This window comes from Sus scrofa, chromosome 1, assembly GCF_054392235.1.
Source record: "Sus scrofa isolate SSC_HxYL_T2T_F1_AM1 chromosome 1, Sscrofa_HxYL_maternal_Yorkshire_Landrace_v2.0, whole genome shotgun sequence".
Classification (NCBI taxonomy): domain Eukaryota; kingdom Metazoa; phylum Chordata; class Mammalia; order Artiodactyla; family Suidae; genus Sus; species Sus scrofa.
Window position 1 is genome coordinate 214073865 of NC_139383.1, and position 24923 is coordinate 214098787.

General features: G+C 42.2%; 1 protein-coding gene across 5 annotated transcripts in view; it reads left to right on the forward strand.

Moving 5' to 3' along the window:
• Nucleotides 1-24923, forward strand: part of SLC24A2 (solute carrier family 24 member 2) — a 274386-nt gene that overhangs the window by 223885 nt on the left and 25578 nt on the right. For 4 of the 5 annotated variants that reach the window (XM_021078223.2, XM_021078320.2, XM_021078277.2 and 1 more), the window contains 2 exons: nt 665-783; nt 20197-20337. In XM_021078223.2, coding sequence (XP_020933882.1) covers nt 665-783; nt 20197-20337 — 260 coding nt within the window. 5 annotated transcript variants of the gene reach the window in all.

The window sequence follows — 24923 nt, forward strand, 5'->3', positions numbered from 1 at the left end:
AAAGAAAAGATCCTGCTATTAAAAATGTCTGGGGGATGTGGTCCTAGGTTGAAACAATAGTGTATAGATTTGGTATAGTTTGGGCTTAAAAACTGTCTGTCCTCGGAGTTCCCGTAATGACTTAGTGGTTAACAAATCTGACTAGCATTCTTTAGGATGCAGGTTCAATCCCTGGCTTCACTCAGTGGGTTAAGGATTCACCGTTGCCGTGAGCTGTGGTGGAGGTTGCAGACACAGCTTGGATCCTGCATGGCTGTGGCTGTGGCCAGAAACTACAGCTCTGATTCAACCCCTTAGCCTGGGAACCTCCATATGCTTCCGATGTGGTCCTAAAAAGAAAAAAAAAGTCTGTGTTCATGTTCTTGAGTGGCCACTTGGTAGATTTACCTAGTCTAGAGAATGCATACACTGGGAGTTGATAGGCCACTCAAGGTCAGACATTAGGCCAGAGGGGATTCCAGAGAGCTATTAAAAAGAGGAGGAGGGGTGAGTGTATTGACAGGCACAGAGTGGGGAGAAGGGTAAAAATCCTTTGCCATTTGGTGCAGCCCCATCCAAGGACCCCTCAGAGACCACTGACTTCTCCCTTTAGGACATTCTTCCCAGTATGGCTGTTACCACCATTGATTCCATTTGCTTTCTTTGTGTCTAAATTGTGTCACAGAAAAAATCGAGCTCCCAAACAGCACGAGCACAGAGGTGGAAATGACACCATCCAGTGATGCTTCAGAACCTGTTCAAAATGGAAATCTCTCCCACAGCATTGAAGCTGCAGAAGCCCAGGTACGGCTTTTTTCTGTTGTTCTTCTGGGCCGCTGTTCTTGTAGATATTCTGGCACCTTAGCACAGACCTGCCTTCTTGGAAGCCCCAGCTTCCAGCCCGGCAGATACCAGGCAGAGTTAGCCATCCTTGTCTGCATTTCCCAGGACCAGCCAGGGTGCCACATGTGTCAAGCTCTTCATTTATTGAAAAAATACACATATTCTCTAAGCCACTGTTTCTCAGGGTGAGATTGGAGGACTGGTGCATCAAATCGCCTGGGGATAAAAATGCATATCCCTGGCCCACATCCCTGACTTGATGAAACAGAATCTCTGAAAAGCAGAATCAAGGAATCAGCATTTTTAACTCATTTCCTTGGTGAGTCTTAGTAGATAATCACATTTACTGGCTGCTGCAGACTAATCCTCTATCTTTAAAGCCGAAGTTAAGTAACAGAGAAACAACGGCTCTCATACCTTGCTTAGCCCCCTCTGGTCTTCCCTTTCCCTGTACTTGAAATTCACCAGTACTCTCTGGCCCAGTCCATAACTCATTCAGTGGGGCAACCATTAGGTAGCTGTTTGATCTAAGGGCCATAACACTGAACTTTCACATACTGTGTGCCACAGATTTGGCACTAGGCACCTTGCAGATATTATCACCTCTAAACCTCCCAGCTGAAGGTATAAGCATTCAGTATCTCCATTCTATAGTTGAGGAAGTTAAAACTGAACGAGATGAAGTGGCTAACCAGGATTAGTTAGGTGCTAGTATAGCTGAGATTTGATCTCAGGATTCTCTGAATACAGTGTCTGCTATTTCCACCATGCGGCACTGTCTCTGAACCCAGGTGCTCAAAAAAGTAAGCAGGACCAAAAAGTAGGTGGTGCTTGTTAGATTTCTGGATCTCATCCGTATCAAGCGAGTCAGAATTTCTAAGGCATAAAGGCCCAAACTTGCATTTTAATCAGGCACCCTGGGTCAGTGTTTCCCAAACTTTAATGTAGTTAGGAATTTCCTGGTGTATATCATGTTCAAATTCAGGGTCTGGAGTGGGATTCAGTGCCTGCAGTTCTACTGAGCTCCCAGGTGGCTGCTGCTCCAAGGACCACACTTTGAAAAGCACAACCCTCAAGTTTGTTACCCACTTCTCTAGACAGAATTTTCCTGATGAAGCCAGACTAGGAGAATCCACCCCAGCATTCTTTTCTCCTTTACACTGCAGCAGAGGGAGTCTACACTTCTTCGAAAAACACTTGTTAATTGCTGCCTGTCATCTTTATTCTCTGAGTAAATAGGCGAAGAAAGTTTCTTCATTAAAAGGAAAGAATAAAGATGTCAAGCATCTTTTCCTGGGGGCCATTTGTACGTCTTTTTGGGAAAATACCTATTTGTCTTTTGCTCATTTTCTAATCAGAGTATTTGTTGTTTGCTGTTGAGTCGTATGAGTTCTTTCTGTATTTTGGATATTAATTCCTTATCATATATATGATTTGCAAATACTGTCTTTTATTGCAAAGGTTGCCTTTTCATTTCTTGATTGTTTTCTTTGCTGTACTTTTCACAAAGTGTAGCAGATCATCATGTTGTACACTGTAAATAAATACCGTTTTTATTTCTCAATTACACCTCAGTAAAGCTGTGGGGAAAATGGCCAAAGGAAAGGAGATAAATGGCAGCTCCTTCTGCCCTTGTCTCCTCTGCCTTCTAGGCTCTCGCCCTCCTGCCCACAGCCCTGCAGTCCCTTCGCATTAGCTCAAGGGTGAGCTGGCAGAGCGGCTTATGTCCACATGGATAAGCAGCGTGTGGCAGCAGGAGGCAGGCCCCAAGGACATCTGGCTGCCCTTGGGGATGGCACAGTCACAGGTGTGCAGGGGACAGTCTCGTCATTGTGCCTCTCCATCTGGCTGGCAGAGGGACATCTGTGCCCCACACAGGAGCACCTTGCTGCAGGGGAGTGACAGAGTCCCAGCTGACCCACCTCTGAATGGAGCTGTGTCCCCAGGTCTCATGCAGGGCAATAGGACAGATTTGTCACTGAGAGCTCAAGGGCACACAGACTTTCCAAGAGCCATCCCACCAGCAGCCTGGAGGTTGTCCTGGCAGTAAATTCCAGATCCACCAGGAATGAGTTACCTAACTTCACTTTAGTTTCCTCATCTGCAAAGTACAGATAATAATAGTCCCTGCCTCATTAAGGATATTAGGAAATTATATTGGATAATATACATCAAGCACTTATCACAGAGCTAAATGCTGCTATTTGTATTACATGTTTCCATACCTACTATAAACAATATCCAAGGTGTCACTTCCCTATAGGTAAAATGCTGATTGTAGGTTAAATGATAATGATATATTTTATTTCATTTGAAAATTTTATATATTTATATATTTTTTGTGTGTATACATGTTTTAAAGTATTTAGGGTATAATAAGTAAATAAACATATGTGGTAGGTAAATATAGCCCATTGTGACCAAGGAGGTCTATACAAAGTGCTCTGAGAGCCTTCCAGAAGAAAAAATTGACCCTGGCAAGGGAAAGTGTAAAAAATTCAGAGACTAGGTAACATTTGAGATGGGTATTGATGGATGAATAGGAGTTTGTTGCTCAAAGAAGGAGGAAATGACCAAGATGACCCCATATTCTCTTAAGAGGGAAATTTGTGTATAGCGATTGGTGAGAAAGCCAAGGCAACTGAAGACTAAAATATAAGGTGAGGAATGAAGAGAAATCCACTATGAAAAGTACATTTGTCTGAAATTCTTCTATTGTTCAATCAGAAGATTTTCAGTGTTCATCTAATATGTGTCAGGCAATGTACTAGGCATTGGAGATGCCCACCCTTTCTAGCAGAGCAGAGAGTCAGCAAATATAAAACAAAGTATGATTATTGACAACCATAGAGCCATGAAGAAAATAAAGCATGGTGACATGACTAAGGACAAGTGGAGGGTCCTCTGTAGGTTGTGGGGGGTAAGGGAAAACTTCATTAAAGAAGCAGCATTTCAGGAGTTTCGTGGCGCAGCAGAAACAAATCCGACTGGGAATCATGAGGTTGTGGGTTCAATCCCTGGCCTTGCTCAGTGAATTAAGGATCCGGCATCACTGTGAGCTGTGGTGTAGGTTGCAGACGTGGCTCAGATCTGGTGTTGCTGTGCCTGTGGTATAGGCTGACAGCGACAGCTCCAACTAGACCCCTATTCTGGGAACCTCCATATGCCTCAGCTGTGGCCCTAAAAAGACAAAAAAAAAGAGAAGCAGCATTTCAGCTGAGGGTAAACTTTAAGAACAAGCCAGCCAACAAAACAGCACCCACAAAGAGGAAGAAATGAGCCCAGCTTGTTTGAGAAACAGAAAAGTCCATGTGGCTGAAGAATGGGGAGCAGAGGGAGGGAGCATGATGGCAGTGAGGTCAGACAGGAGGGCCAAGAGGAGCTGGCCTGGCTTGTAGACTATGATAAGGAAGTTGACTTCCTTCTAGTTTGTCGACAAGTTTGAGGTTCCCAGGTGTGATTCGCACTTGTAAAAGACTCAAGGGGCTGTGCTGAGGTGTAGAGACTGGATTCGTGGCAAAAGCTGTGTAGCTATAGTGAGACAAACAGATCGCTGCAGGAGTGGCGGCAGAGCTGATGGCGGCCTGGACCAGCACAGTAGCTGGTAGCAGGGTAGGGGGTCGGGGAGGGGAGGAAATATGGGGATTAGGAAGGGCCCTATGGCACCACCCAGCAGTCTGGACTTCCCAGAACCACAGAGGGTTTAAAGGGAGCAGTGGGAGTGTCAGATTCACATGGAAGAAGAAAGCTCTCTCTGCATGGTCAAGAAGGGGCCACAGTGAGGAAAGACAGGATGCAGGGTGGCAACATAAGAGCCTTTCTGGTTCAAGGATCAGCAAACTATGATCCATAGCCAAATCCGGCCTGCAGCCTGTTTTTTGTACCATCCATGAGATAAGAATGTTTTTATATTCTTGAAGGTTTAAAAAAAAAAAGGCAGCATATGTGACAGAGACCATAAGAACCTCAAAGCCTAAAATATTTACTATCTGGCCCTTTACAGGAAAAGTTTGCCCACCCCTCGTTTCAACCATCTGCAGTCTTTCCGAAGAAAAAAAAAAAAGAAAAGAATGAGGAAGCTTTCATGCACTTATGTGGACAGATCTTTGATATATTTTGTTAAGTGGAAAAGGCACTGTGCCAGCTTACATCCAGTATAGTCTATCTGTGTAAGAGGAAAAACGGGAAGGAAACATCATAATAACATTTAAGCATTTGCTTGGAATGCAATGGAAGAAACTGGTCATGCTGATTACCTGCAAAACGGGGGCCTGTGATAGGGAGACAGGGTGGAAGATAGCCTTCTGCATGTGTCTTTCAGTATGTAGCCTCCTGTAGCTTTTGAATTTTGAACCAGTTAACTATATTACCTATTCCCCCAAAAAATGTAATAACTAAAAATAATAATCAGTTAAATTAAAACAGAAGCTGTATGTGTTAGTCTTTGAAGAGCAGAGTCTCTAAAGACAGACCATATGAGTTCAAATCCCAGATCCACCACTTACCAGCTGTGTGACTTTGGACAAATTACTTAACCTCTCTGTTCTCATTTTCCTATTCTCTGAAATGGGAATAATAACCTATTTTACAGCATTGTTGTGAGAATAGAATGCTCATAGAACAGTTCTTGGCATGGAGTAAGCACTGCATAGGTGTTTGTTTTTAGCAGTACTTAATAAAACTTTTTTTAAATGGCTATTAAGTAGCCCAGATGATAGGACCTTAGAATTGTTTAAAATAATTATGTTCCTAAGAAAAAAAGAATATATATATATATATACATATATATATATATATATGTATAGAATATATATACATAGAGACAGAGAATGTATGAAATACTGGCTTCTTCCTTCCTTTCTCACTTCACAACTTAAATATCATCTTACTATATTAAGCCCTTCCTTTCTCTGAGATTTCAGCCCTGACTTATTTCTTCCTAGTCTAGCATTGGTCTTCACCTAAACTCAGTACAATTTTTAAAATCTGTTCTCATAAAGTGCTGATGAAAATGTTGGGGTATTATATGACTAAGAAAAGGATGAGTAGGGAAAGATGATGAAAGTGATTGTAATCTTAGATTTCTCTCAAAAATAAAATGCACGAAGATATCTACTATTTACTGTGGATCTCTAAAGGTGTTTTAAAAAACAGCATTGTTATCAAAGGTAGCAGTTTGTTTTCAATTATTGTTGTTTATACTTATAACTATGATTTTTTTGAGCTCTAAGACTTCATAGGTTCAAAACATTACCTCTGATAGGAATTTCCAAGATTATCCAAGCAGATGGTACCTAGAATCCATATGATGTCTTTCTTCCTAAAATTACTACTTTAAGTCAGCAAACATTTACTCTCTTAGCAGTGACAAGGTTTAATAGAGGGATTTAGAACTTCAAACCTACCTGTTACTCCAAGATACCTAGAATCCATATGATGTCTTTCTTCCTAAAATTACTACTTTAAGTTAACAAACATTTACTCTCTTAGCAGTGACAAGGTTTAATAGAGGGATTTAGAACTTCAAACCTACCTGTTACTCCAAGAGCAAGTATCTCTTCTAAATGATTAAGGTTAATAACCAGGTCCATCCACCATTTTGAAAGTTTAAGAACAGTTAAGGACTGAATTTACCCCCTACTAATGAGAGTATTCAATCTGTTGGAACATTGGTAAAATGTAATAATATTCTGGCACTCAAGAAGTGGAGGCTTTGATGGAAAGTGGGGAGGATCTCTGTGTCTGACACAGCCATAGCACAGAGGTCGTGCTGGGGAGAGAAGCCAAGGCCTAATTGTGAAAGAAAAAGAATATCCAAAGATACTTCATCAGACTGGAGTTTTCAAGGTTCAAGCCATGTTAGATCTATGATTGCCTTAGAAAAGAAACTTATTAGTTTCTGAGAAAAGCCAATACAAACTATAGAAAAAGGCAAAAATTACCATGTTTTACCTACCAGGCCTTAGTACATGAGTTCCATTTCTAGGGAAAAAACAAGATAATATTTTTTTTCTTTCGATCTATACATGTATGCTTTAAGGAAAAGTTGAGATCCAGTTCCTATATCTGATTACCTGTACAGTATTTACCAACTGCCTAATATGTATTCAGATGCCTTTTGAACACACTGAAAAATGAATTAGATCTGACTCTACTTAGTTTCTGCTGAAATTCAAATATTGACAGAGAATTATAACTTCACTTAGAATTTTGCTGTTAATAACACCATTTGTCATTGAAGGAGTTTGAAGAATGTCTATTAATAATTCACATAAGATACATTAAGGGCTGACTATTAATAGAAAAAAAACTCTACTGCCACCCTGAAAAAAATACTGACATTAACATTACTGTTCCCGTGAGTAATTGTAATCCAATTGATGATAAAATGATGAGAATGACTTTTTAATTATTTCTTAGGATTCTCCAGTAGCTTTTATGTTGACAAGTCTTTGATGATTTGTACCAGCAGGATTTAAGAAGCCCATGAAAACTCTACAAAATTTACAATAGCAATACAGAAAGAAATCCATTTTGTTGGTAGGTTGCACCTCAGAATTATTTGGACAAAATGCAAAGTGAAGGAAAGTAATTGCAATTCACCAGACTCTCCAAATGCCATTTTACATTAATATAAAATGGTTTCTTGGCTTCTTAGAAAACGTAGGTCTAGACAGCTTCATCACTCACAGCAAAATCTTTTGAAACCTTGGTTTCAATTCAAAATCATGTAGACGCTGATTAAGTTTTTTCAAGTTGCCATTGCTGAGTGAAACTTTGTCCTTTTGTGTTTAATATGCTAATTTCTTGATGGTAGGTTTTTTTCCCATCTATATGTACAACAAATCATAAGATGGTATAATAGGGAGTTCCTGTCGTGGTGCAACGGAATCGAATCCAACCAGGAACCATGAGATTGTGGGTTTGATCCCTGGCCTCCCTCAGTGGGTTAAGAATCCAGCATTGCTGTGAGCTGTGGTGTAGGTTGCAGACTTGGCTTGGACCTGGTGTGGCTGTGGGGTAGGCTGGCAGCTGTAGCTCCAATTAGACCCCTAGCCTGGGAACCTCCATATTCCATGGGTATGGCCCTAAAATAGACAAAAACCAAAAAAAAAAAAAATGATAAGGGGAGTGATTTTTTTCTTACCACTGGACAGATAGAGATTAATCACTTTTTAAAAAAATCTGTGTGCTACTTAAATGTTAGCTCTGTTGTTTCAGGATGTGCACCCAGAAGGCAATATAGATATCTCAGGTGGTACTCCCTTCCAAAAGGAGATGCTTTTTGACCTCTTTTGGAAAGAGATAAGTGAAAGAAACATAGAGATAAGAACAGAGTCAACAGAATGAAGGATATTGGTAAATAATACAAGGGGTAAAGACATTAAGAAACTCAGTGAACAAAAATAAAGAGATTTCTTAAAGACTCAATAAAGAATGAGTGAAGAAAGATGATTTATAAATAAATTATAACAAGTGAACACAAGGATTTGTTTCAAAGCCAAAAAAAAATGATTCAAGAAGAAGATATTTTAAAAAGATAAATATCCATATGGTAAGTGTATATAAGTCTGCTTGGGCTGCCATAACAAAAAAAAAAAAAAAAAAAAAAAAAAACCACAGACTTGGGTGGCCTAAACAACAGTAGTTTATTTTCTTACAGTCCTGGAGGCTGGAAGTCTAAGATCAAGGTTTTGGCCAACTTAGTTTCTGGCAAGACTTTCCTGCTGGTTTGCAGATGGCTGTCTTCTCGCTTTGTCCTCACAGAGCCTTTCCTTGATATAAGAAAAGGGCAGGGAGCCAGGGTGGAGAGGGAGGAGTTGGGATGGTGAGGGCCGCTCTCTGGTGTCTCTTCTCACAAGAACACTAATCCTGTTGGATCGGGGGCTCACTCTTATAACCTCATATAACCTTCATTACTTCCTTAGAGCCCCCATCTCAAGTATAGCCACACTGGGGGTTAGGGCTTCAGCATATGAATTTTGGAAGGATGCAAACACTCTGTCCATAACAGTCAGTAAGGACTCATCTTTGAGTTGAGCAACTGAATTTTTCCATATATACCTCTTGGGTTTCCTGTCATTGGGTCTAACAGTTTTTCTTCCTTCTGGCTCTCCTGTTTTTATTCCCCCTTATTTATTTATTTATTTAGTCTTTTCTAGGGCCGCACCCAAGGCATGGAGGTTCCCAGGCTAGGGGTCTAATCCGAGCTGTAACCTCTGGCCTATGCCAGAGCCACAGCAATGGGGGATCTGAGCCACATCTGCGACCTACACCACAACTCAGGGCAACGCTGGATCCTTAATCCACTGAGCAAGGCCAGGGAGCGAACCCGCAACCTCATGGTTCCTAGTCGGGTTCATTAACTACTGAGCCACAATGGGAATTCCTTTATTCCCCCTTTAAAGAGGAAAGGCAAAGGGCAGATGAAGTTGTCCTTAGACTCCTTAGCTGACCTCTCTCAGAGCTCTGAGTTTGTTCTCAAAATGACTCACATCTACCTTGTTTGGCAAGTTCTGAGCTATAGCTCTAGGGTCCCCAAAATTCCTTTTCCCTTGTGTCACTTAGAGCTTTTAAGTGTAGGTCTTTGAGTCTGTAAGAACCAAAATGATCCACAACCCAGTAGTGATGTTTTTATGGGTCAGTTTTTTCCATATCTCAATTTCCAGCATGATGTTCTAGTTCTGTAATACACATAATGAAGGCTGCTGGCCTCACTAATGGGCCAACCAGTTTAGAGGGAACAAAATGGAGATAAGATGAAGACCACTTACTATCCTGGAGCCACCTGCTATTTATGGTAGAAGTTTATAATAAATTTCTATTGCCCAAGCCACCAATCTATTATGTTTTATTATGGCAGCCCAAAAAGACAAATACACTGGCCCTGCGGATATTTATCTTGGTAAAAAATCTCATTTTTGAGTAGATTTCCTTTGTAGTGAAGTACTCTCTGGAATGTTTCTTGAGCGGTACCTTCTATTTGCCAAATGTTGATTTCAGAGCCTTTCACTGTATTAAAGTGTGACAGTGCATTTTTGGTAATTTTACCTTTGAGAGCTCCAACTCTAGTATTGTTTTCAGCTCTGCACAAAACACAAAATCAAGGTGTCACAATATTATGAGTCTGCTTGGAAGCTTTGTTTCAGATAGAAAGTCTACTCACAGTCTACCTACTAAAATAAAAGAGCATTTTCTCCATAGGGCTGTGGAATTTTCCCTTCCATCTTATTTACAAGGCCCTTTTATTTATTCTTCTTACTTAAGAGGAAAGTGAATTATATGGTTGGCATCACTACAGTCAGTGAATGCTCAATAAAAGTTGGATGAATGAATAGACGAAGGAATGCAATCATTGCAGTTTCCACTTTCACATGGAATAATTGAGTTGTAGGGGAGTTTCCATCATGGCTCAGCAGAAACAAATCTGACTAGCATCCATGAGGACGCAGTTTCCATCCCTCGCCTTGATCAGTGGGTTAAGGATCCTGCGTGACCGTGGTGTAGCCCAGCAGCTATAGCTCCAATTCAGCCCCTAGCCTGGGAACCTCCATAGGTGTGGCCCTAAAAAGACACAAAAAAAATTGAGTTATAGAATTTTATTGCCTGGAAGTTATCATAATTCACCTAGTTGAATTTCTCTCTCCTGGGGTGTCTTTGATGAAATTATTCTCCTGAACATTTATTAAAAATAATGATACTAACATTTATTGAGTGTTCACTCTATTCCAAACACTGTTCTAAGTACTTCTCATGGAGTCTCCTAGTGAATTTTGTAATAGCAGTCATGTTGTAAAAGAATGTTCCGGAGCAGAAATGGGTCTTCTTGGTCTATTAATCCCTTCTCTAACAATCCCTTCATTAGGTGAGGTACTTTCAAGATCTCCTCTTTCCTTGGGAGCCTCCCACACACTCTTTATAGGCACACACACCTTTTCATGGGTTCCCAAGGAAACCTAATTGGTAAAGTAAAGCCTGCCACCTTTGTCAAAGAGAGTATTTTTAATGCTTCAATAATGAAAGAGGATGGAGGTAGGAGGAGAAGCAGATAGCCCCTGTTCAAAGACAGTGCTGTTTTTGTTGTGCGTTTTCTTCCCCTAAGGTTCCACAGGCCTTTGAACACTGAGTGCTAGAGTCTGGAAATAACCTGCCTCCTATTTCATCTCTCGCTTAAGTTAGCTTCAGGAAAGTTTATGGTTGTAAAGGGCTTAATCCATCTCCTACAGTGTCCCCTAGAAATTCATTTTAGAAGTAGCCAGTACAGGATTATCCACAGTTATGGGAATCAGGGGTGACATCAAGCAGTGAGATGCACATAAAAATCTCAAGCCTTCATTTTGGTGTACTTGGTTGTCACCACCTCCTACATCAAAACTGGGCTCAGTTTCTGCCTCCCCCTGCCCCCCCCCGCCCCCCGCCCCGGGACAGAGACACTAAAGAACAAGTCCTTTTTCACTTCTCTCTGAAGCCCTGATGTTTATTGATATCAACACCCACATTTCATATTTAAGTTTGTACCTGGCCCCTTGGAGAAACCACCCAAGGAGAGAGAGGACAGGGGAGAGCATCACATTGGTCCCTCCTACCCATACACGCCCACATCTGCCCTGGATGTTATCACAAAAATACCACAGATTGCATGGCTTATTAACTATAGAGATTTATTTCTAATGATGGTGGAGGCTGAGACATCCAAGATCAAACGTCTGGTGACAGCCTGCTTCCTGGTTCATAGATGGACATTTAGTCACCGTGTCCTCATATGGCAGAAAGGGCACACTAGCTTCCCACCGTGTCTTCATATGGCAGAAAGGGCATAATCCCAGTCATGACAGCTCTGTCACCATGACCCAGTCACCTCCCAAAGACTCCCACCTCTTAATACCATCACTTTGGGGGTTAAGATTTCATCATGTAAATTTTGGCAGGACAGCAATATTCCCTCCTTAGCAGACTTAGAAAAAATGTTCACCTAAGAATCAGATGTTTCTGGTCAGATTTCTCAAGAAAGTGGGCCACCCAAACCACCAGAAATTAGTTCCAGGCTCAAGAAAATCAAACAAAATTATGTCAATTACATGCTTTGTGTTTACCACAGCTAGCATTTTTGTTTTAGTAGGTTTGGTTGATTATAAAAAGCTGGGAAGCCTGATGTGATTGGGCATAAAGCCCATTCATACCTATTTTTTAGGAGTGAGGACAAGAGGCCATGTGGTGTTTTGGAAGAGCCTCAGGTTGGAAGTGAAATGAGCCTTGCACTATGACCTTCCTTCAGCATATGGCTTCATCTTGGGGTCCTCACGTGAGGGAGCTGGGCTCTATGACCCAGGGCCCCCTGGCTCCTAAATTCTGGGATCCCTTCTCTTGGAGCCTAAAATGCCTATTATTTTTTTATTTGTCTGTCTGTCCATTTGTTTGTTTGTTTGTTTAGGGCCTGCAGCGTATAAAAGTTCCCCAGCCAGAGGTCGAATCAGAGCTGCAGCTGCTGGTCTATACCACAGCCATGGCAATGTGGAATCCAATCCACAGCTTTTGGCAACACCAGATCCTTAACCCACTGAGTAAGGCCAGGGATGGAACCTGTGTCCTCAGGGATACTACATGCGTTCTTAACCTGCTGAGCCACAAGAGGAACTCTTAAAGCACCTATTCAAAACAATTTCTATGGTCTATGATTAACAGTGTGTATTTCATGATCTCTCATTGTCCGTATGAAGAAATGAATGACAAGTTCTTGGACAGAAATGTGGTCCCCCCTTAAAACAGTGCAAGGGACACAGACACTCTGCTTCACAATGACAAGGTTTTTAAGGACTTTGGGGGCCTAAAAAAGGGCAAGGCACGCCAGATCCAGTTGCCTTACACGTTGCACATATATGTTCTTTTGCTATTCCAGCATTTCCATTGATCTGCCTGAGGTCACATAGCTAGTTAGTCACAGAGATGAGATTAAAGGCAGAAGGGAAGAGGATTAACATTTGCTGATCCCCTGGTCTCAACCTGCACCCTGCAATTTCTCCCCAGTCTATCGATGAATGCCTCCCACACAGCCTATTTCACATGTTTCATTAGTGGTTTTTTCAACACTTTGTTGAGGGTGATGTTTTTAATATTCGTGGTGCACCCACTCAACCTCATTTCTCAGGTTCGGCAAATGTTTTTATGGATGTCTCTTCCCACCCTTAGTCCCTCGGGGCCCTGTTGGCGGTTAAAGCACACACCACTCTCCATGAGCTTTGCCCCATTTGATCATTCCTCTGGGCATCTGTGTGACTGAACAATGTGGAGATATACTGATTTTTTTCTACAGATGTAAACTGTAGAAACAATAACAACAACAGATATGCTAGGGTCCATCTTTCTTTTTAAGTAGGAGTACAGTAGTTCATGCTGTGGTGCAGCAAAAACGAATCCAACTAGGAACCATGAGGTTGCGGGTTCCATCCTTGGCCTCGCTCAGTGGGTTAAGGATCCAGCGTTGCCGTGAGCTGTGGTGTAGGTCATAGACACGGCTCGGATCTGACATTGCTGTGGCTGTGGCATAGTCTAGCGGTTACAGCTCAGATTAGACCCCTAGCCTAGGAACTTTCATATGCCGAGGATGCGGCCCTAAAAAAGCAAAAAAATAAAAAATAAAAATTAAGTAGGAGTGCAAATCACTTAAATTTGTCACCTTCCTCCAACTTGACCATGGCAGTGTTTTACCAAAGGTGAATTCTTTTTTTTTTTTTTTAATAATTTTTTTTATTTTCCCACTGTACAGCAAGGGGGTCAGGTTATCCTTACATGTATACATTACAATTACATTTTTTCCCCCACCCTTTCTTCTGTTGCAACATGAGTATCTAGACAAAGTTCTCAATGCTATTCAGCAGGATCTCCTTGTAAATCTATTCTCAGTTGTGTCTGATAAGCCCAAGCTCCCGATCCCTCCCACTCCCTCCCCCTCCCATCAGGCAGCCACAAGTCAAAGGTGAATTCTTTTTTTGCATAGATATGTAAGTCCTGGCATTGTATTTTAACCAACATCATGCCACACTGAAGGGACTCTCCAGTGAGAAGAGGTGGCATTCCTGAGTGCCAAAGTAAGTGGTCCTCTTGTGGGAAATAAAGAGGAATCGAACCCCAGCCAAGCTGAGAATGAGGCAGATGCAGGCAGTCCTCTGAGGTGGCTCCCTGTGAACTGGAGATGAGATGTTATTACCCATCAATAAAACTGAACTCGAAGATGAGCTATTTTCAGATGCCTCCCGGGTGTTCATTTTAATTCTCTGATAGCAGAGATTCCATTAAAGTGGGCCCACCCTCACACTGGAATCCCTTCACAGCCAAGAATAAGAAATTGAGATGCTTCCAAGAAAGACATTTCTGCCTGAAGAGGCATCCTTTGGACTGTGAATCCGACTCAGGCTCCTCCACTGGAAACCTGACACTTATTCTGGGGCAGACCACCCAGACCAGACACAAGTGGAAAGAATATAAGATGCACATGCAAAGAAGCTGGACAAATTCTCATGATATTAGGCTGCAAATGAGACAGGCTGCTGCTACTCCTCTCATTCACTGGAGAAAAATAAAAGTTGCCCATGGAAAAATAAGTTGCTAATTGACCTCTGGAGCTGTTCTATCTATAAGTGTTCTGATAGCTAGACCTCCAGATTCCAACCTTCAGTATTGATAAATGAATCCAAGAAGGTAGTTATCCATTTGTCACAACTGTGTAGAATAACGTCTCATTTCTCAATCTCTTCTTTTGTCCCTCCTTCCCTCCCTCCCACCTTCCCTCCCTCCCACCTTCCCTCCCTCTCCTCCTCCTTCTTCCTCTTCTCTCTCTCTTTCTCTCTGTCTCATAAAATTATCCCCAGAATTCCATTAGACCACTGCAAAGTTTTATTTTTAGCTCTGCCCCATGCTGCTTCACAAAGATTCAAGGCTGCTTGTAAAAATATATTTGACAAAAAAAATGATAAAATGAATAGTTTTAAGAAAATTCAGCAAATGTGGGAAAGGGAAGGACAAGATTCAGACTAGAGCAAGGTGAGAACAGATTCCAGGGCTGTGATTGCTAGACAGGGATTACAAAATTGGCTCTGAACTGCCCAGGGCAAAGCAAAGAAATAAATAATATCATTTCCCTGATTCGTGGATTTCTCAGAGTTTCTCAGGAGACATATGACTCTTCCTAGTGCTGAAATGTGGAAGATTTTTCTCTCTTGATTCTCTATAAGGAGGACACTGGATCTGCCAGGGTATGGTTTCACTGCAAGCAACCAAAAACTCCAAACAGTGGCTTAAGTAAGATAGAATTTTGTGTCTCTCCTAAGTCATCATAAGCTTCCCTGGGCTAGTATGGTTCTTGATGGGTTTCAGAAGTCAGATATTTTTGTACGTTTTCTCTGCCTCGTGATCCAAGATGGCTGTTCAAGCTCTGGCCAAAATGTCACCATCCCTGGCAGCAGGAAGGAGGAAAGAGTGATGGAGGATGTACCTCCACCCTTTAAAGATACATCCCGGAAGTTACAGAGAATACTTCCTGTTACATTCACCACAACTTAATCCCATGGCCATACCTTGCTACAAGAGAGACTGAAAATAGAGTCTTTATTCCAGGCCCAGGTAAAAGTAGTCTTTCTTTCACGAAAGCACAGGGGCAGTCAGTATATTAGGTTGCTTGGGCTCCTGTAACAAACGCTACAGGCTGGATGGCTTAAACCACAGAAACTTATTTCCTCACAGTGCTGGGAGCTGGACATCCAAGACTAAGCTATCTACAGGTTGTTTTCCTCCAAGGCCCCTCTCCTTTCAGATGTCTGCCTTCCTGCTGCATCCTCACACGGCCTTTCGTCTGTGTACGCACATCCCTGGTGTCTCTCTGTGAGTCCTAATCACCTCTTCTTACAGGGACACCAGTCATACTGGGTTAAGACCCACCCCAATGGCCTCATTTTAACTTAATCACCTCCTTAAGGGCCCGATCTCCAAACATAGTCACAGCTGAGGTCCTAGGGGTTAGGGCTTCAACATGTGAGTTAGGAGAGGACACGATTCAGTCCATAACAGACAGAAGAGACACGAGAATAATCAGAAGCTCTTGCTACCTAATTTGCCAGCATCCTCGTAACTAGATAAATGTCTTTGGAGCCATTGGTTCTGCCTCCCCTTTTAAATTCAAGTCTCCTTCAAACCACAAGTCTCATAACTTAGTGCAGTGCTTTCTGCCTAAAAGTCCTCCATGAATACTTGCAGATGAGGGAGGTGACAACCCAAGGAATCCCAACTCAAGCAGAGACTGGCTTCCAGGGGCTCCTGATTCTCCACCACTTACTCTTCCTACCAGGCTGTACTCATTCAAGATCAGACAACCATAACATTACCATGTGTTTTAGTCTTAGGGATGTTTTAGTCTCAGGAATTACAAGGCCCTAAAGGACTCATTGCTGGCCCTGGTTTTGTGCAATTCTAGGCATCCTCCAGAGACCCTTGCATATCTCAAACTATTTGAAAGCCTTATATCGTGAGACATTTGAATTATTTCCGGATCATTTTGCATTGTTTGGCTGTCTATGGACGTTCTCCCAAAGGTTTAGGAGGTAATGATGGGTTGTTGCAAGGTCAAAGCCGGGATGCCATAACTCCAGGAGAAGTTACAGAATCATGCCCAGCCTTTCCCTGGGGTTGAGACAAATGTTCATGCCAGCAGCTCCAGCTTGGGCAAAGGCCAAACCAGGTCCCAGACCTGGAACAGTATTTTTTCCCCACTTTTCTAACTAGTTTACAAGCTGTTGCCCATTGAACTACAGTGAGATTGCACTTGGCAGCCTTGCTCCCCAGGCACCTCTGGAATCCGCCGCAGGGTTTTGGCCTCCTTTACTTCTCTATAGCAAGATTCATCCCCAAGAGGACAGGAAGTCCCCATGGAGAGCACTGTTTTATACAGCCTGAGATGTATTCTCCTTGTCCATTTCTGCCCTAGCAACAGCCACCTCAAATGCAGCTTTTGGAAGCTGTACAATATAGCTAATTGTTTGCATTGGGCAGTAGTATGTTTAGAGCTTATGCATCTAAACAGATAATTATTTTCTGCCATTTGCTAGTGGCACTGCCTGCCTGGTGACTTTGGCAGATGGAGAAAGGAGCTAATCTGTAGGTTATAAGCAGAAGGGTTATTGATGAAATGTCACCATCTGTTGGTGTCATTAAAATGATATGAGTCATCAAGAGTTGCTTTTGTTTTTTTATCTGAGAAAGGTTAGCTTAGAGTTTAGAGAGAAGTTGCTAGATTGCAGATGGCAGTAGGGGACCAGGCTAGGGAGAGTGTCAACTCTGGAAGGGGGAGTACCCTTGATGAAATCATCAGATCAGCTTGATGACTCTTCAAGGAAGCATTGGAATCCTCTGCTTAAATTAAACCACCTACCTTGCATGAGGCAGGGAACTTACTAGAAATGATGCAAAGTCTCAACTCTCCCATTGTTCTCCTTATTTCTGAGGCATCTACCAGGTGGAGCAGGGGAAAGGCATTCATTTGCATTAAACAAAAAAGATCATATTTGGGAGGAAACAGTTAAAATGCACCTGTCTCCTTAATACTCATTGGTCGAATTACACAGACATTAGTCATATAGTCAGCTGACATTTTGGGAGGCTGCTGAGCCCAGTAAGAAGTGATGTTCTCTGCCTCTGCTTCTGGGAGAGGTGGAGGTGGCTCAGAAGAGGAGCCAGAGGCAGCTTGCCCAAGCTTCCGTCAAGGCCGAGAGACGCCAGAATGGTTAGAGGAAGCAGTGGATGGACCCTCGTGAACTACATAGCAAAGGAAACAATGTTTGATTTTTGTTGACTTTCTCTGTTGACTTCCTATTTTCAATTTCACTGATTTCTGCTCTAATTTTTTATTATTTCTTTTCTCCTGATTACTTTGGGTTTAATTTGCTCCTCTTTTTCTAGTTTCCTAAGGTGGAAACACAGATGATTGATTTTAGTCCTTTCTTCTTTTCCAACATACTGCCTGGCAAAGAAATGGAACGCATGAGAAATAAATTTAACAAGGATCCAGGCATCCAAAATAAACTACGCCAATTTCCTAATTCTACCTTATTATCTAATCCTCTTAATTCCCTCATATTTGCTGTTTAAAAATCTAGGGAGTTCCTTTCATGGCTCAGTGGAAACAAATCTGACTAGTATCCATGAGGACACAGGTTAGATCCCTTACCTCGCTCAGTGGCTTAAGGATCTGGTGTTGCCAGGAGCTGCAGTGTAGGTCACAGTTGTGGCCTGGATTCCAAGTTGCTGTAGCTGTGGCGTAGGCCGGCAGCTGTAGTTTCGATTGGGACCCCTAACCTGGGAACGTCCATAAGTTGCAGGTGTGGCCCTAAAAAACAAACAAACAAAAAATCTTTTACCTACAACCAAGGACATACTCACAAAGAGAAAGAACCTTTTTCAGTATGGCTTAAGATTACTTTTTAAAATTTTTTTTTTTTAAATTTTAACTCCTGGAGAGAGCGGGGACGGGGGGGTGATAGTGTAAGCCACTACAAATCCTTTTGGCAGCACTAGGGTATAAATTATAAATAAATAAACATTTCACTGCAGTAAGTCAGGCCTCATACGCAGCCCTGCCTCTAGTCTCATCCTCTTCCTCTTCACCAACTGGCCCAAGCCTGGCCCACCTCCCACATCCTTAGGGAGAGAGATGCTGGTGGGATTCAGTGCTGCTCCTTGAAATAGTACAAGAGCCATGGGATGGGGGGTGGGGGGAGTGGGCAGGGCTGTATGAAGCCTGTGTAGGTTATTTATATGGTCCCAAAAGGAAGCATCTGTGAAAAAGTTCCCATTGATATTTTTAGATCTGATGCTTGGTCCTGCTGCTGCACTTTCATTTTTAAACAAGCAAGGAAGGGAGTGATTGATGCTGTCTGCAGTGCTGTTGTGGAGGCTCGGAGGGCCCATCTGACAGGCTAATGGTCATCCTGCTAGGCTCAGATCCACCTTCTGTCCCTTCTAGCTCTGGAACTTCAGAAGCTGCTGACTTCAGTGGGCAGCAAATAAAACATAAAATGCTGGCCACATGCTGCCAAGGCAGAAATTCTGAAGTTTACCCCTATGCACTTGACATCCACACATTTAGCATCTTGCTCTACTTCCATACTCATTTGTTCTGCAACTGTGACATATGTTTGCATAATAAGCCTTTGGCCAGAAGTAAAATGGCTTAGAATTTAACAAAGCAACTAAGCAGGTTAAAAACTCACAACCACACAGTGATCCACAAACTTAACCCTTCTGGGGCCAGCGAAGGCAGTTGAGTATTGTTACTGAATGGTTTCTGTGGTTACTTTCATTTGCCCAGTCAAAAATAGTGCTCTAAAAAAAACTTTTTTTGATTGTTGTACAACTATAAATGTAATAAAATTCATTGAGTAATTAAAAAAAAATTTTTTTTGTCTTTTTTATGGCCACTTCTTCGGCCTATGGAGGTTCCCAGGCTAGGGGTCAAATTGGAGCTGCAGCTGCTGGCCTACACAACCACAGCAATGCAGGATCCAAGCCGCATCTGCCACCTACACCACAGCTTATGGCAATGCTGGATCCTCAACCTACTGAGCAAGGCCAGGGATCAAACCTGCATCCTCATGAATGATTGTCAGATTTGTTTCTACTGAGCCATAATGGGAACTCCTAAAAAATTTTTTTTGAACTAAAAAAAAATTCTTCCCATGGATTCTGAATGCTCAAGGAGAAGGGAGGAGGAGATAGTGGGCATTTGGGGTCTATTTGTTCTGTAGATATGTTTTCTCCTAGGAAGTTCTGGAGCTATAGTTCACTCCAGTTGAATGATTAATTCAGGAAAGTGAGAAGCTGGGGAGTATTCAGGGAAAGAAAGGAAAGTTCTGAAACTTTCCTGGCTGAACAATGCATTATTTGCTCCTGAGATTCAGACTGTGACAGTTTGGTTATCTTACAAACCTAAAAATTTACATGGAATTCACCTCGTGGCTCAGTGGTAATAAACCCAACTAGTATCCATGAGGATGCAGGTTCAATTCCTGGCCTTGCTCAGTGGATTAGGGAATCCAGCATTGCTGTGAGCTGTGGTGTAGGTCGCAGACGTGGCTCAGACCCCACGTTGCTGTGGCTGTGGTGTAGGCTGGCAGCTGCAGCTCCAATTAGACCCCTAGCTTGGGAACTTCCATATGCCATGAGTGAAGCCCTAAAAAGACAAAAATATAAATGTAAATAAATAAATTTTACATGGATGAAGCTGCTAAGATGACCCAAGAAAACTAATGAGATCTGGGCTACCTTCCTTGCTTTGTGGCCTGTAGACGTTGTTGTATTTTTGTTTATTTTCTCTCTCTCTTTCCACAACAGACCACAGAGACAGGTGAAGATGAAGAGGACCAGCCTCTCAGCCTGGCCTGGCCTTCTGATCCACGCAAACAAGTTACATTCCTAATTGTTTTCCCTATAGTGTTTCCTCTATGGATTACGTTACCTGATGTCCGCAAACCAGTGAGTAAAACATGTTTGAAATGGATTTCTTATGAAAAGCACAGCGTGTAACAGTATGCAGAGTCTGCTTCCACTTATTTTAAAAGGAAAAGGGGGTGACAGACACATGTGTTTAGGCCTTACACGCCTGAAATGTCTCTGGACAGACACACAGTCATAGTGATTTTTCTGGTTACTGCATCTACCTAATGAACCACCCCAAAATTTAGTGGTGTGAAATGGCAATCATGTTATTCTGCTCATGGACCAGGAATTCAGATGGACCAGGAATTCAGATGGGCACACTAGGGATGGCTTGTCTCTGCTCCACAACATCTGGGGCCTTAGCTGGGAAGACTTGAGTGGCTGGGGGCTGGAATCAGCTGGAGATTTCTTCACTTCATGTTTCCGGCACTTGGGCAGAGATGATTCAATCCCTGAACTCAGCCGGGATTGTCTGCCGGAGAGCCTGGCATGTCCTCTCCTAGTGACTTGGGTTTCCTTCCAGTATGGTGGCATCAGATGTCCCACATCAGAGACTGGGGCTCCAGGAGGGAGTGTTCCAGCAACACAAGGAAAAGCTCCATGGTCTCTGATGACCTAGTCTCAGCAGCCACAACGAATCACTTCCACTGAACTCTACTGGTCAAAGCAGTCACAAGTCTGTCTTCATTATAAGGAGGAGACACAAAGTCTCTAGTATATATCAGTGTCATGTAACCTGTGACACCCTTGAGGGGAACAGTTCCAAAGAATTTGCAGTCATGTTTTAAAACCACCACAGTGATTATCTCTGGAAAGGGGAACTGAGGGTCTGAGGCAGAAGGGTTACTCACCCTTTGTTGAGTATTTGTGTACATGAATTATTCGTTCAATTCACAAAATAAAGAAATGCATTTGTGTAGGGTAAATGCCTGCATGTCTGATCTACTCCCTCTGGTACTATTATCATTGCCATAATCAATATTATTATCTGCCATTATTATGTATGGGTGCTGTGAACACAATTCCATCTTATAGTCAGCAAAGCACAATCAGAATGTAGATTAAATCAAAAGAACATCCCCTCCCAGTGTTGTAAAAGTGGGTCCTTGGGCCACAGCTTCAAAGGATGAAAGAACTAATGAGAGATAAGGAGAAACAGCTCTACAATTTATTATGGCCCTACACACACATACTCATTCAGTAAAAGTATGTATCTATAAGCATCATACTCTATCTCTGATATTTTCCATAAATTCTATTGTAAATCTCAGGAAACATCTAGTGTAGGAATATATGTATTATTTGCATAAGTAGAAAGAAACTCAGGCAAAAGAAGATAACTAGATCATGCCTGGTCCCTTCCTAGGGCATAGAGCTGAGATTCAGACCCAGGCCTGTGTGACCACACAGCTTGGGCTCTTCCTCATATTTCATGATGTCAGAAGGTAGAACTTGAAAACATCATTTCTAAGAGCACTTGGAATAGAACACTGCAGTATCCAGCATAATTTAGCAGCCGTCTTTAAGAGCCCCATGAAGACCCCATTTTCCTCACTTGGAAAAGACTGGAGAAAAGTCATCTCATTACTTTGACCTGAAAATAATCCAGCCTGATGAAGAGCTTTGTCCTATCAAGTATAGGCCAGGGATGACCCCTCATGTAAGGACTAACACTACAAGTTTCCTAGGAAAGAATGCACGTAACAGGTGTGGCTCACTTAAAGCAATATCTGAGTTTCTTTGTTCAAGATGCCCCTGCAGAGCATCTGCTCTATGCAAAGGCCTGGCTTTCTGGAAACCCGCAGCCAAGTAGCTAGAATGTGTTCACTTTCTTCCTGGCTCCCATCACATTGACATTTCTGAGATGTGCATGGGCACAAGTGTTCACTCACTCGTTCTCTCCCTCTTCCCCTCTATTTCTCTTTTGTTCACCATTACACTGGGTTGAGCCCCATGCTTTTGCTTAGTTTAGGAAGTAAAATCAGGGAAACATGGTTTTCTTAATCCCCACAGTAGGCAGTGTGATGGGGCCCAGAGCAGACGGGGTTGGTTTACTTATAATAGTGATTGATATTATAGAATAGGTAACCAACAAGGACTTACTTTATAATGCAGGGAACTATACTCAATATTTTGTGGGTTTTTTTTTTTTTCTTTCTACAGCCACACCTGTGGCCTATGAAAGTTCCCAGTCTAGGGATCAGATTGGAGTTGCAGATGGGGCTTACACCCATAGCCACAGCAACACCTGATCTGAGTCGTGTGTGCAACCTATGCTGAAGCTTGTGGCAACTCTGGATCTTTAATCCACTGAGCGAGGCCGGGGATCAAACTCACATCCTCAGGGACACTATGTTGGGTTCTTAACCCACTGAGCCAAAATGGAAATTCCATACTCAATGTTTTGTAATAACCTATAAGGGGAGAGAATCTGAAGAATTAGATATATATATATCATACAACAGTATATATGTGTGTGTGTGTGTGTACTGTGTGTATATATTATCTGAAGAATTTATATATATAATACACACAGCATATATAACATATACTGTGTATATATAGTATATACATATAGTATATATACTGTGTGTATATATAAATTATAAAATGAGAATACATAAATATATATTATATATAAATATGAATTATAAACAATATATATTCAGTTTATATATATAAACTGAATTGCTATGCTGTACACATGAAACTAACAATATTATAAATCGACGATAGTTCAATTTTTTAATAATAATAATTAATTTTTTAAAAAATGATGTCTACACACAACCACTGAAGCCATCAGGAAAATATGCAGGAATGGGAGAAAGTTGCCAATGACTCAAGGCCCTGGGCTCTCAGGGTTGGGTGGGACTCTCAGAGCAAGGCTGGCAGAGTGCTTGTCCCCTCTGTGCTCTGATCTGCTAGTCTGTGAAGCTGTTAGGGAAGATCAGAGTTCTCAACTAGTGGCTCCTGGATGATAAACAGGACTCCACCAGGGCAGTAGTTACCTGGATCAAATAACTGCTTTGGCCTATGCTCTAATCCCGATGGGTGCAGCCGAATGTGACCCTCTCACCCCCAGCCCTGCAAACTGTCATTTACCGGGTAACACCCAGTGAAACCAGCCCCTGCAGCATGCACTGGAGTGGCCAAGGGGGCTTTTGCTCAGTATACCCTCAAGGGCCATCTCTGGATGGACTAGATTTTTTCTGTCATGTTCTGAGCATCCCATGTTCCAAGCATAAATGAGACTCTCAGGTAGAACATTGGGTGTTCCTAGATTTCTTCAGCAAATACTTGTTGAGCACCTATCACATTCCAGGCATCAGATTTGTGTCCTAGAAGAGATTAAAACACACAGCAGTCACAATTCCCCTTTTTTAAGGCTCTAAAACTCAGTAGAGAACCAGAGCATGCCCACATAGAACTACAGGGCAAGACTGTACAGCTGTACTAGTGAGAGCAGCTAGACTCAAACCCAAGTCTCCTGACTCCAGAATATCCTCATTCTACTACGTCAACTTGAGTTTTTCCTGTGTGACTGTGCAACCTTGGGAAAGTCACTTCTCAACTCTGAACCTCCTTTATCCCCCCTCTGTGAAACACAGGGGTGGAAGATCTCTGGATTCCCTGGCAGCCATGACATTCTGTGATTTAGGAAAGCAAAAAGCGATAACCATCAATACAGTTATTACTCATTTAAGGTGACTGTACACCCTCGTTTGCATGGGATAACCCCAGTTTACTCTCAAAGCATGCTGGCTTTCTTTGCATATATGAAATGCCAAATGACAGCATGGCGATTTATACAAAGGCGGTAAGTGGCTTCTTGTTCATTCTCAGCGCAGGAGAGTTTCATTCGGTTTGATCTTGTGTCAGTTAGCTTTTGCTGTGTAACACACCATCCCAAAACTTAGTGGATTAAAACAAGAAGCAGGTTTTTTACCCTTAATTCTAGGAGTTGGCGATTTAGGCAGGGCTTAGCTAGACAGTTCTGTTACTTGCTTATGTGGCTAGGGGCCAGGTGGAGTAGAGCTATGTCAACTGGAACACCTTGTCTCTGTTCCATGTGGTCATTTATTTTTAAGCAGGCTAGCCTGGGCTAATTCACATGATGGCCAGGTCCAAAGAGCAGTGAGAATGAAAGCCACAGAGCCCTCTTGAGATCTAGTTTGGAATCTCCACGCTATCATTTCCACCACATTCTGTTGGACTGCACAAGGCATGAGACCAGCCCAGATTCAAAGGCTTGGGAAATAGACCTCATCTCTTCATGGGAGGAATTGCAAAGTGATGTGGCCATTTTTTGCAGTCTGCCACAATCCTCATGTGCTACCATAAGGGCCTCTTGAAAAAATATCCAGGGAGAGGAAAGACAGGAGAAAACTATTCATTAATAGACAATTTGCTACTCCTCAGAGCCTTAGCAGCTCTGCCTGCTCAGTAGTTTTTGAATCACCCATGTAGATGAACATCCAAAACCTTGACAATAATTACAAGGAAAACACGATATTTTTCTTAATGTATACATCTAGTTTCAGAGTAAATAGTACTCCCACTTGTTTTTATTTCCACTTCATTTATATGCAAATTACATGACAGTGTTTGTTGAATTATGC